The sequence below is a fragment of the Coregonus clupeaformis genome, chromosome 7 (assembly GCF_020615455.1).
Source record: "Coregonus clupeaformis isolate EN_2021a chromosome 7, ASM2061545v1, whole genome shotgun sequence".
Taxonomy (NCBI): Eukaryota; Metazoa; Chordata; class Actinopteri; order Salmoniformes; family Salmonidae; genus Coregonus; species Coregonus clupeaformis.
In genome coordinates this window covers 65,792,742-65,805,413 of record NC_059198.1, presented here as the reverse complement: position 1 = coordinate 65,805,413, position 12,672 = coordinate 65,792,742, and the positions used below count along the sequence as shown (strand labels likewise).

Below are 12,672 nucleotides of genomic sequence, written 5' to 3'. Positions count from 1 at the left end.
CAGAGAGACGGGAACAGAAGGCTCTAACCTGGTTATAGAGGGGAACAGAAGGCTCTAACCTGGTTATAGATGGGAACAGAAGGCTCCAGAGAGGCTCTAGCCTGGTTATAGAGGGGAACAGAAGGCTCCTGAGAGGCTCTAACCTGGTTATAGAGGGGAACAGAAGGCTCCAGAGAGGCTCTAACCTGGTTATAGAGGGGAACAGAAGGCTCCAGAGAGGCTCTAACCTGGTTATAGAGGGGAACAGAAGGCTCCAGAGAGGCTCTAACCTGGTTATAGATGGGAACAGAAGGCTCCAGAGAGGCTCTAACCTGGTTATAGAGGGGAACAGAAGGCTCCAGAGAGGCTCTAACCTGGTTATAGAGGGGAACAGAAGGCTCCAGAGAGTCTCTAACCTGGTTATAGAGGGGAACAGAAGGCTCCAGAAAGGTTCTTACCTGGTTGTAGATGGGAACAGAAGGCTCCAGAGAGTCTCTAACCTGGTTATAGATGGGAACAGAAGGCTCCAGAGAGTCTCTAACCTGGTTATAGAGGGGAACAGAAGGCTCCAGAGAGGCTCTAACCTGGTTATAGAGGGGAACAGAAGGCTACAGGGAGGCTCTAACCTGGTTATAGAGGGGAACAGAAGGCTCCAAAGAGGCGGGAACAGAAGGCTCTAACCTGGTTATAGATGGAAACAGAAGGCTCTAACCTGGTTATAGAGGGGAACAGAAGGCTCCAGAGAGGCTCTAACCTGGTTATAGAGGGGAACAGAAGGCTCCAGAGAGGCTCTAACCTGGTTATAGAGGGGAACAGAAGGCTCCAGAGAGTCTCTAACCTGGTTATAGAGGGGAACAGAAGGCTTCAGAGAGGCTCTAACCTGGTTATAGAGGGGAACAGAAGGCTCCAGAGAGTCTCTAACCTGGTTATAGAGGGGAACAGAAGGCTCCAGAGAGGCTCTAACCTGGTTATAGAGGGGAACAGAAGGCTCCAGAGAGGCTCTAACCTGGTTATAGAGGGGAACAGAAGGCTCTAACCTGGTTATAGAGGGGAACAGAAGGCTCCAGAGAGGCTCTAACCTGGTTATAGAGGGGAACAGAAGGCTCCAGAGAGGCTCTAACCTGGTTATAGAGGGGAACAGAAGGCTCCAGAGAGGCTCTAACCTGGTTATAGAGGGGAACAGAAGGCTCCAGAGAGGCGCTAACCTGATTATAGAGGGGAACAGAAGGCTCTAGCCTGGTTATAGAGGGGAACAGAATGCTCTAACCTGGTTATAGAGGGGAACAGAAGGCTCTAACCTGGTTATAGAGGGGAACAGAAGGCTCCAGAGAGGCTCTAACCTGGTTATAGAGGGGAACAGAAGGCTCCAGAGAGGCTCTAACCTGGTTAGTGTGTATGATATCTCTCTCTCTCCTAGTCTTTGTCTGAGTGTGCATCCCAAATGGCACACTTTATAGTGCACTACTCTACCCTATGGGTCCTGGTCAAAAGTAGTGCACTATTAAGGGAATAGGGTGCTGTTTGGAACACACACTGGGAGTGTGTCTGGCATTCCCATGCAGGAGGCTCAATGCTTTCGTGTGTGTGTGTGTGTGTGTGTGTGCGCGTGCGTGCTTTCACTCAACATCATAAATGATACACGTTTATGTCTGAACCAAGGATGGGAGACAGAGGGAAAAGGACAGGTTGTACTGAACACACACACACGTGCACACACACACTTTCCATTCACACTAGTGCCAGTCTAGACTGTCTCAGTTCACTCGAGGTGTTCACAGCAGGTGGCGGTCAAACTTTGTAAACCCACTCACCCCCTCTCACTTCTCTCTCTCACTCCTTCACTCCCACCCTTCACTCACTCACTCCTTCACCCCCACCCCTCACTCCCTTTCTCTCCCTCACTCTCACTCACTCCTTCACCCCACCCCACCCCTCACTCACTCCTTCACCACACCCCCACCTCTCACTCACTCATCTCTCTCCCTCACTTCTGCTCTCTCTCCCTCCCTCACTTGTTCTCTCTCACTTGTTCTCTCAATCTCTTCTCCTTGTGCATTTCCCAGACTTACTCCCCGCCGCCACACACACCCCACACAAACACCCGTCCTCTCCTCTTTCACAACCCATCTCTCTCTCTCTCTCTCGTTTTCAGCTGTATCCAAGCAGCTGGTGCTGACTGCCAACAACAGATCTCTTTACAACAAACCACACCCTCCCCAGTCACTCACACACCAGACAGCCCCCAAAACCCCCATTCCCACAGACCCAGTCTATCTGCTCTGCCGACACACAGGATGTGTGTGTGTGTGTGTGTGTGTGTAAACTAAGGTTGCCACTTTGACCTCCAACGGCTAGTTTCTGGACTCCAGCTGCCTGTGACACACACGCACGAGCGCGCGCACATACACACACACACGGTCTACTTAGCATGTGAATGGAGTGACCCTTTTAGTTGTTAGTGGATTAACAGATAACAGCCTAAAGAGAGGATCGGCTAATCGAGTTATTCTAGTCCAGGTGGGGAACACTGAATGGACACACACACAAAAACACACAGTCATGTCTGTGGGAAAGCTTAGCACAGTACATCACCTTATAGTAGACTACAGTAAAGCTTGACACTAGGGCTGGGTGTTGTCAGACCCATGGGGCGGCGCACAATTGGCCCAGCGTCGTCCAGGGTAGGGGAGGGAATGGCCGGCAGGGAAGTAGCTCAGTTGGTAGAGCATGGCGTTTGCAACGCCAGGGTTGTGGGTTCGATTCCCACGGAGGGCCAGTATGAAAAAAATAAAAAATTATGTATGCACTCACTAACTGTAAGTCGCTCTGGATAAGAGCGTCTGCTAAATGACTAAAATGTAAATGTAAATGTCAGGAACCTCAAGAGACAATTTTATGTATTGTCAGGAACCTCACAATACCATATTAGATTGCTATCCGATAGTGATTTTATTGCGATTCGATGTTCCAAACATACTGCTCACTATGTGTCTGCTGCAGAGGGACAAGGGAAAGCCATGAGAAAACAGGTTTTGATCAGTCATGGGACATAAAAGCGCTGAAAACAAATTGGCTCCCTATTTAAAAAGAAGATGGAGAACAAGCTATGAAGGAACAATACTGGAGTTCTGGTGCAGGTACAGCCAACTAGCGCAAAAGTAATATTGCAAAAATTATCAAAATGATACGATCGTCAACAATAATATCCCAATAACTTACAGTAGCAAAAACTGATACTTGGAGTCAAATATCGATATAATATCTTCCCAAAATAATATTGCGATATGTAAATGTTCGATTTTTTCCCCATCACTCACGTGAACCCCAGCTGTAGCTACCATGTCTACTGTGCCAGCCCTGATCTCTCATGCTTTAACCTGTGGTTGAGTTGTACCAGCTAGCTAGGCTATAGCTGTATCCCAAATTGCACCTTATTCCCTTCATAGTGCACTACTTTTGACCGGGGCTCTATATACAGTGAGGGAAAAAAGTATTTGATCCCCTGCTGATTTTGTACGTTTGCCCACTGACAAAGACATGATCAGTCTATAATATTAATGGTAGGTTTATTTGAACAGTGAGAGACAGAATAACAACAACAAAATCCAGAAAAACGCATGTCAAAAATTTTATACATTGATTTGTATTTTAATGAGGGAAATAAGTATTTGACCCCTCTGCAAAACATGACTTAGTACTTGGTGGCAAAACCCTTGTTGGCAATCACAGAGGTCAGACGTTTCTTGTAGTTGGCCACCAGGTTTACACACATCTCAGGAGGGATTTTGTCCCACTCGTCTTTGCAGATCTTCTCCAAGTCATTAAGGTTTCGAACCTGACATTTGGCAACTCAAACCTTCAGCTCCCTCCACAGATTTTCTATGGGATTAAGGTCTGGAGACTGGCTAGGCCACTCCAGGACCTTAATGTGCTTCTTCTTGAGCCACTCCTTTGTTGCCTTGGCCGTGTGTTTTGGGTCATTGTCATGCTGGAATACCCATCCACGACCCATTTTCAATGCCCTGGCTGAGGGAAGGAGGTTCTCACTCAAGATTTGATGGTACATGGCGCCGTCCATCGTCCCTTTGATGCGGTGAAGTTGTCCTGTCCCCTTAGCAGAAAAACACCCCCAAAGCATAATGTTTCCACCTCCATGTTTGACGGTGGGGATGGTGTTCTTGGGGTCATAGGCAGCATCCTCCTCCAAACATGGCGAGTTGAGTTGATGCCAAAGAGCTCCATTTTGGTCTCATCTGACCACAACACTTTCACAGAGTTCTCCTCTGAATCATTCAGATGTTCATTGGCAAACTTCAGACGGCCCTGTATATGTGCTTTCTTAAGCAGGGGGACCTTGCGGGCGCTGCAGGATTTCAGTCCTTCACGGCGTAGTGTATTACCAATTGTTTTCTTGGTGACTATGGTCCCAGCTGCCTTGAGATCATTGACAAGATCCTCCCGTGTAGTTCTGGGCTGATTCCTCACCGTTCTCATGATCATTGCAACTCCACGAGGTGAGATCTTGCATGGAGCCCCAGGCAGAGGGAGATTGACAGTTCTTTTTTGTTTCTTCCATTTGCGAATAATCGCACCAACTGTTGTCACCTTCTCACCAAGCTGCTTGGCGATGGTCTTGTAGCCCATTCCAGCCTTGTGTAGGTCTACAATCTTGTCCCTGACATCCTTGGAGAGCGCTTTGGTCTTGGCCATGGTGGAGAGTTTGGAATCTGATTGATTGATTGTTACCTGTATAAAAGACACCTATCCACAGAAGCAAACTGAGATTAGGAGCACCCTTTAAGAGTGTGCTCCTAATCTCAGCTCGTTACCTGTATAAAAGACACCTGGGAGCCAGAAATCTTTCTGATTGAGAGGGGGTCAAATACTTATTTCCCTCATTAAAATGCAAATCAATATATAACATTTTTGACATGCGTTTTTCTGGATTTCTTTGTTGTTATTCTGTCTCTCACTGTTCAAATAAACCTACCATTAAAATTATAAACTGATCATTTCTTTGTCAGTGGGCAAACGTACAAAATCAGCAGGGGATCAAATACTTTTTTCCCTCACTGTACTATAAAGGAAATAGGGTGCAATTTGGGATGACTGTTGCTGTGGTTTTGAATGGAGAGAGAGAGAGGACACAGAGTTGGAACAATGGACATAGTTTTCTGCTGCAGCATTCACACTTTCTCTCTGCGCAGACACACACACACACACTCTCTCTTACCGTGCAGTCCATTGCAGGGGGACTCTCTCCTCCTCTCCTCCAAAGTGTGCTGTCCATTCCTGATTCCACTGCCATAGACATTTACACACCCACACACTGCCCAGATACGTATTCCAAACAAGCGGTAATCCACACGCGTGTAGAGCCTCCTAACAATGACTGTCTACCCGTGTGTTGTTCAGTCACAATAGAGATCGTTCATACACACACGTGTGTGACAGGTCCGAACACACACACACACAGTCCAATAGATCCAGCCCAAACAGTAGTCCTCCAATTACAATCCACAGACATTTAGATAGAAGAAGAGTAGCGACGAACACACTACACCAGGGCTCCAGGACTGTACCGTCAACAGAACAGTTAACACACTACACCAGCGCTCCAGGACTGTACCGTCAACAGAACAGTTAACACACTACACCAGCGCTCCAGGACTGTACCGTCAACAGGACAGTTAACACACTACACCAGTGCTCCAGGACTGTACCGTCAACAGGACAGTTAACACACTACACCAGCGCTCCAGGACTGTACCGTCAACAGGACAGTTAACACACTACACCAGCGCTCCAGGACTGTACCGTCAACAGAACAGTTAACACACTACACCAGGGCTCCAGGACTGTACCGTCAACAGAACAGTTAACACACTACACCAGCGCTCCAGGACTGTACCGTCAACAGGACAGTTAACACACTACACCAGCGCTCCAGGACTGTACCGTCAACAGAACAGTTAACACACTACACCAACGCTCCAGGACTGTACCCTCAACAGAACAGTTAACACACACTGTCACTGCAGCTTGCTGGTTTGAATTTCAACACACACACACACTGACGCTTCGGCAACAGTTGCCGGGATAAAGCCACACCTCCCACTGCACACCACCTCCCTCCAGGCTGTTGTTAGGCAATTGTTCAACTGGGCTGGCCTCTAGCGGTGACATCAGCTAGAATGAGTCTCGCATTGCAACACACGCTAATCTCTAACTCTTTCTCTCCATCCCTCTCTCTAACTCTCTCTCTCTCTTTAGTATTTCAGCCTATCCTCATTGAGTCACAGAGTGTGTTTGTGTTTGTGTTAGAGGAAAAGTCAGTTCTTCAATAAAAAAAAAGGTCACAGAAGATAAACAGCGGGTTGGTAAAGATTGTGCCAATAAATTGAATCAATGATTGAAAAGGAAACAGGAAATATAAAGTCATTCTAATAGAGGGAAGTGAGGATTCTCACAGCTCACTACTTCCTGGAAGGTGTCTGGTTGTTCTTTCAGACTGTAGACCCAGAGGGAGGAAAGTGTGTGATTTTGGCAGGAGAGGAGAGGAGAGAGGGGTGAGAGAGGGAGGGGTGAGAGGGAGGGGGTGGGTGTTTTGGGGAATGGAAGGAGAGGAAAGAGGGGTGAGAGAGAGGGAATAAGGGAGGCGAGTGTTTTTAGGAGAGGAGGGAAGGAGGAGAAGAGAGGAGAGGAGAAGAGCTTGGCTGCAGATACATACATAGTTGAAAAGAGCCTTCAGCTCCTCAGTACTGATGCTCAGGAGGAAGGACCTGCACAAGTATTCCCTTAATACACACACTGCCCTACCCTGCATGGTTAAGTCACAAGCCAAACCCTACTGTACTGCTGTAATGCGGATACATGTCAGTCTCAGCCCATAGACAGCCCATTATGTCCTGTTGTGGAGAAATACATGGAAAATACACAGATAAACCTTATTTATATCATTGTAGGACAGACAAACAGACCATACAGAGAAACAGCCTTATTTATGTTACTGTAGGACAGACAACCAGACATTTACATTACATTTTAGTCATTTAGCAGACGCTCTTATCCAGAGCGACTTACAGTTAGTGAGTGCATACATTTTTCATACTGGCCCCCCGTGGGAAACGAACCCACAACCCTGGCATTGCAAGCGCCATGCTCTACCAACTGAGCTACAGGGGACTGACCATATCTCCACCCTTTTCCTGTTTGGACATTATCCCTCACACACATAGAACATGTAGTCTAACGTTTGTTTTGTGTATTTGGGGTGTGTGTGTTTGGGGTGTGTTTGTTTGGGGTGTGTTTGTTTGGGGTGTGTGTGTTTGGGGGGTGTGTGTGTAGGGTGGGCTGCAGTCTGACAGAGGACCAATCAATGCACACACACACACAAACAGAACAATTTGCACCCCTCGGGCAAACAAAAACAAATAAATAACTGTCGGCTTCCCAGGCTCATGACGCTTGACTGAAACTTAAAAGACTACTGCCAACGGCATGACAGAGACAGAACAAAGGAGGGAGAGAGAGAGAGAGCGAAAGGAGAGAGAGAGAGCGAAAGGAGAGAGAGAGAGAGAGAGAGAGAGAGAGAGAGAGAGAGAGAGAGAAAGGAGGGAGAGAGAGCGAAAGAGAGAGAGAGAGAGAGAGAGAGAGAGAGAGAGAGAGAGAGAGAGAGAGAGAGAGAGAGAGAGAGAGAGCGAAAGGAGAGAGAGAGAGAGCGAAAGGAGAGAGAGAGGAGAGAGAGCGAGAGAGAAAGGAGAGAGAGAGGGAGAGAGAGCGAGAGAGAGAGCGAAAGGACAGAGAGAGAGAGAGAGAGAGAGCGAGAGAGAAAGGAGAGAGAGAGAGAAAGGAGAGACAGTGAGAGAAAGGAGAGAGAGAGCAACAGAGAGAGAGAGAACATTCAGTCTTGCCATGCATACCAATTACTCCCCATGCCACTGGCAAACACGCAGAACCCAAGCTACTTGAGTCAGGGTTAGCTGCTGGGGAGGAGAGCCACTGTGAGGGAGAGACACTGTACAGGTACACACCTGGGCCAAGTCTACATGCACTGTGGGAGACACATGGGCTGTTATACACCTGGGTTGTATTCATTACAGTAAAAATTATGCAATGGAAAAGGAAATTGAGCATTTCTTATTAGATGAATTCAGGTAGATCCCTCCCTGTTTCAGTCTGTTTTCTTTCATTTGGTTCCTAATGAACACAACCCTGAGTTGCATTCAGGTGAAGGTAAAGTCATTCTGCCATTACAAGAGAGGGTGATGTCTGAGTGAAACTGTACCTGCCATTACAAGAGAGGGTGATGACTGAAGCTGTACTTACATGTACTGCTGGGTTTGTAGACATCTAGGAGGTTAGCTGGCTGTGCTACAAACACCGCTACTGCTGCCACACCTGTCCTTCTCTCTCTGTGGTGTGTTAGGGGTTCAGAACATGTGGAGGAGGGCACTCCGGCGCCACCTGTGGCAGCTTTATGTAACTGCACTTAAACAGAACACCTGCCTATGGGCCAGATTGAGGCACACCTGAGTTGAACAAGCTTTATTTTGAAACCAACATTGTTCATACCTTCAAATCTGGATGGTTTCAGAGCATATCATAAGCCTACGCACAGACAAAGAATGAGAAAGCCCAGTGCACAGCAGTACGTACATCCTGGTGCAGGTTTTGGCAAAACAACCAGTATTCACAAACAAGAGTAAAAACCAAACACTACAAACAGGCTAAAAATGATAATAGCTGCTACAGACCTGTCTGTCTCTGTCTCCCTGACCTGTCTGCCTCTGTCTCCCTGACCTGTCTGTGTCTGTCTCCCTGACCTGTCTGCCTCTGTCTCCCTGACCTGTCTGTCTCTGTCTCCCTGGGCTGACTGTCCCTATCTCCCTGGGCTGACTGTCTCTGTCTCCCTGACCTGTCTGTGTCTGTCTCCCTGACCTGTCTGTCTCTGTCTCCCTGGGCTGACTGTCTCTATCTCCCTGGGCTGACTGTCTCTATCTCCCTGGGCTGACTGTCTCTGTCTCCCTGACCTGTCTGTCTCTGTCTCCCTGACCTGACTGTCTCTATCTCCCTGGGCTGACTGTCTCTGTCTCCCTGACCTGTCTGTCTCTGTCTCCCTGGGCTGACTGTCTCTATCTCCCTGGGCTGACTGTCTCTGTCTCCCTGACCTGTCTGTCTCTGTCTCCCTGACCTGTCTGTCTCTGTCTCCCTGACCAGTCTGTCTCTGACTCCCTGACCTGTCTGTCTCTGTATCCCTGGCCTGTCTGTCTATGTCTCCCTGACCTGTCTGTCTCTGTCTCCCTGACCTGTCTGTCTCTGTCTCAATGACCTGTCTGTCTCTGTCTCAATGACCTGTCTGTCTCTGCCTCCCTGACCTGTCTGCCTCTGTCTCAATGACCTGTCTGTCTCTGTCTCAATGACCTGTCTGTCTCTGTCTCCCTGACCTGTCTGTCTCTGCCTCCCTGACCTGTCTGTCTCTGTCTCCCTGGGCTAACTGTCTCTATCTCCCTGGGCAAACTGTCTCTGTCTCCCTGACCTGTCTGTCTCTGTCTCCCTGACCTGTCTGTCTCTGTCTCCCTGGGCTGACTGTCTCTATCTCCCTGGGCTGACTGTCTCTATCTCCCTGGGCTGACTGTCTCTGTCTCCCTGACCTGTCTGTCTCTGTCTCCCTGACCTGTCTGTCTCTTTCTCCCTGACCTGTCTGTCTCTGTCTCCCTGACCTGTCTGCCTCTGTCTCCCTGACCTGTCTGTCTCTGTCTCCCTGGGCTGACTGTCTCTATCTCCCTGGGCTGACTGTCTCTATCTCCCTGGGCTGACTGTCTCTGTTTCCCTGACCTGTCTGTATCTGTCTCCCTGACCTGTCTGTCTCTTTCTCCCTGACCTGTCTGTCTCTGTCTCCCTGACCTGTCTGCCTCTGTCTCCCTGACCTGTCTGTCTCTGTCTCCCTGGGCTGACTGTCTCTGTCTCCCTGACCTGTCTGTCTCTGTCTCCCTGGGCTGACTGTCTCTATCTCCCTGGGCTGACTGTCTCTGTCTCCCTGACCTGTCTGTCTCTGTCTCCCTGACCTGTCTGTCTCTGTCTCCCTGGGCTGACTGTCTCTTTCTCCCTGGCCTGTCTGCCTCTTTCTCCCTGGTCTGTCTGTCTCTGTCTCTCTGACCTGTCTGCCTCTGCCTCCCTGGCCTGTCTGTCTCTGACTCCCTGACCTGTCTGTCTCTGTCTCCCTGGCTGTGACTGAAATGCTCCCTCATTCTCAAGACCATTGATATTCCATGACTGACCATCCAAAATGCTGTGCACCAACCCTGATCCATGATTCCATCCATGACTTCTGATCTTTCTTAATTCTGATCTTCCTTGATTTATTTTGTTTTCTTGAATGTCCTGATGTATACGCAATTCAGCTTTTAGCTGCCATGTATACTGGAATAAAATAAAATTTAAAAATTAAAAAAATAAAAAAACTGTCAGTGCATAGTCAGTGCATAGCAACATGTAGCCAAGAGGTTAGAGAGGTGGACCAGAAGCCAGAAGGTTGTCGGTTCAAATCCCAGACCAGGTAGTATGAACTACTAGGTTCAGATCCCAGACCAGGTATAATGAACTACTGTGTTCAGATCCCAGACCAGGCATAATGAACTACTGGGTTCAGATCCCAGACCAGGTATAATGAACTACTGGGTTCAGATCCCAGATCCCAGACCTGGCTTCAGATCCCAGACCAAGTATAATGAACTTCTGGGTTCTATCCCAGACCAGGTATAATGAACTACTGGGTTCAGATCCCAGACCAGGTATAATTAACTACTGGGTTCAGATCCCAGACCAGGTAAAATGAACTACTGGGTTCAGATCCCAGACCAGATAAAATGATCTACTGGGTTCAGATCCCAGACAAGGTATAATGAACTACTGGGTTCAGATCCCAGACCAGGCATAATGAACTACTGGGTTCAGATCCCAGGTGCTCACACATAGAGACAGCACACACACATCTTTGATAATGTGCAACACACACCTGGCTCTGCCAATAAGTAGCTGATAGATGTCCACACACACACACACACACACACACACACACACACACACACACACACACACACACACACACACACACACACACACACACACACCTAGGCAAGTCCTGCTATCAGTGATAGCTGATGTGTGAAGGAAAAGGCTTAGAGAAAAACTGTCTTGCCAGCCACTCATCCTGTTACATCTTTAGGTCAGACACTAAAGCCTTGAGCTGTGTGTCTCTCATGTCTCTCTGAGCCCTATACTACGTTTGAGGAGTTAGCTTTTGTCAACTTGGGATAACCGGTACCACTACATTTCTATGGCAACGAATCCTTCAGAACTAACCTGCTCCAGGGCAGGCTAATTCAAAGCTAACTCCATTTATCCTGAATGAAGTGTCTGAGCCACGAGTTGAGGACATTTTTACATTTTACATTTTAGTCATTTAGCAGACGCTCTTATCCAGAGTGACTTACAGTTAGATATAGTTAGATTAGTTACATAGAGCATACATTTGTTTTTTGTTTTTTTTGTTTCATACTGATAGAGGACCAATGAAATCAGATTCCCTGCCTCTTGTAAAGATTATGTCTTCCTCTCCTTCATGTGAGGAAGACAACTGGTTAAATATTTTATTAATCATTTTGTTTTGTTGTGTGTTAAAAAATTGTAATGTTAAAATATATCACATTACACATTTAGTAATGACAGAATGCATTTCAAACTTCACACACAGTAAAACCTTTGTATGACTTAATACAATCCTTTTATTTAAAGGAGTGGGTAAAAAGGTGCTTGTGCATTGATAAGCACACCAAAGACGACATTAGCCTTCTGAATATGCAAGATAACTTTTCTTTCAATTTGATTTCGGCACAAATGAAAATGTGTCACTGACTCGCCCATGGATTGATGTTTCAGCATTGTCTCAATGAAGAGTTTGGCGTTCAACTAGCCACTAGCCACACTAGCCACGTGCAAAATGCACACACAGTTACAAACCTGCTAGAGTTAGCAGCAGGCGGATGAGCAATATCCACCGTCGTAGTACAGATGAAACCTGAGCTGGAATGTGAAGCTAACTGAAGCTGGCTAATTTCAGAAAAGCCTTGGTAGATCTAGCTACATGCGTAGTATACCTCTCTGATCTCATTCACACACTCAGTATCTAACTCTCTCATTGTCTACCTGCCTCCTACACCTGCCTTGACCGCCTCCTCCCTGGGCGTGTGAAAGACAGAGAGAGAACACACACACTCTCACCGTAAACTTGAGGTCACAGTCTGAGATAGTTTATTACAGGAGGGTACTGTGCTTGAGTGTGTGTGTGTGTATGCCTGTGTGCAAGTGTGCGTGTGTTTCTATGATGTCAGCAGTGATAGAGAACTGTGGTTACTCAGCAGTGCAGTCATCTTTAATCAGTTGTGTGTTATGAGCTGTGTTCCAAACAGTACTCCATACCCTTTATAGTGCACTACTTTTGACCAGGGCCCATAGGGTAGTGCACTATGTAGGGAATAGGGTGCCATTTGGGACATATCCTATAGGTCTGTGTGATTATCACTGAGAGGACATAAAGAAATAGCATGCAACTGTAGTTTCTTCATGACAACAAAAACTATTTCTGCAAGGTTCTCTCTCTCTCTCCCTCTCTCCCTCTCTTTGTAGCTATAC

At 47.4% G+C, this 12,672-nt stretch overlaps 1 protein-coding gene across 5 annotated transcripts in view; it reads right to left on the bottom strand.

Moving 5' to 3' along the window:
* LOC121569976 (rab11 family-interacting protein 4A-like) overlaps nt 1-12,672 on the bottom strand; it is an 89,780-nt gene that overhangs the window by 19,263 nt on the left and 57,845 nt on the right. The window contains exon 1 of one of the 5 annotated variants that reach the window (XM_041881374.2): nt 8,308-8,373. The exons of 3 other annotated variants lie outside the window; for them this stretch is intronic. In XM_041881374.2, the coding sequence (XP_041737308.1) occupies nt 8,308-8,331 (24 nt within the window). In that variant the 5' untranslated portion in view covers nt 8,332-8,373. Of the gene's footprint in view, nt 1-5,212; nt 6,036-8,307; nt 8,374-12,672 lie in introns of those variants that run through there. One more of the 5 variants, XM_041881373.2, reaches the window with a different exon arrangement.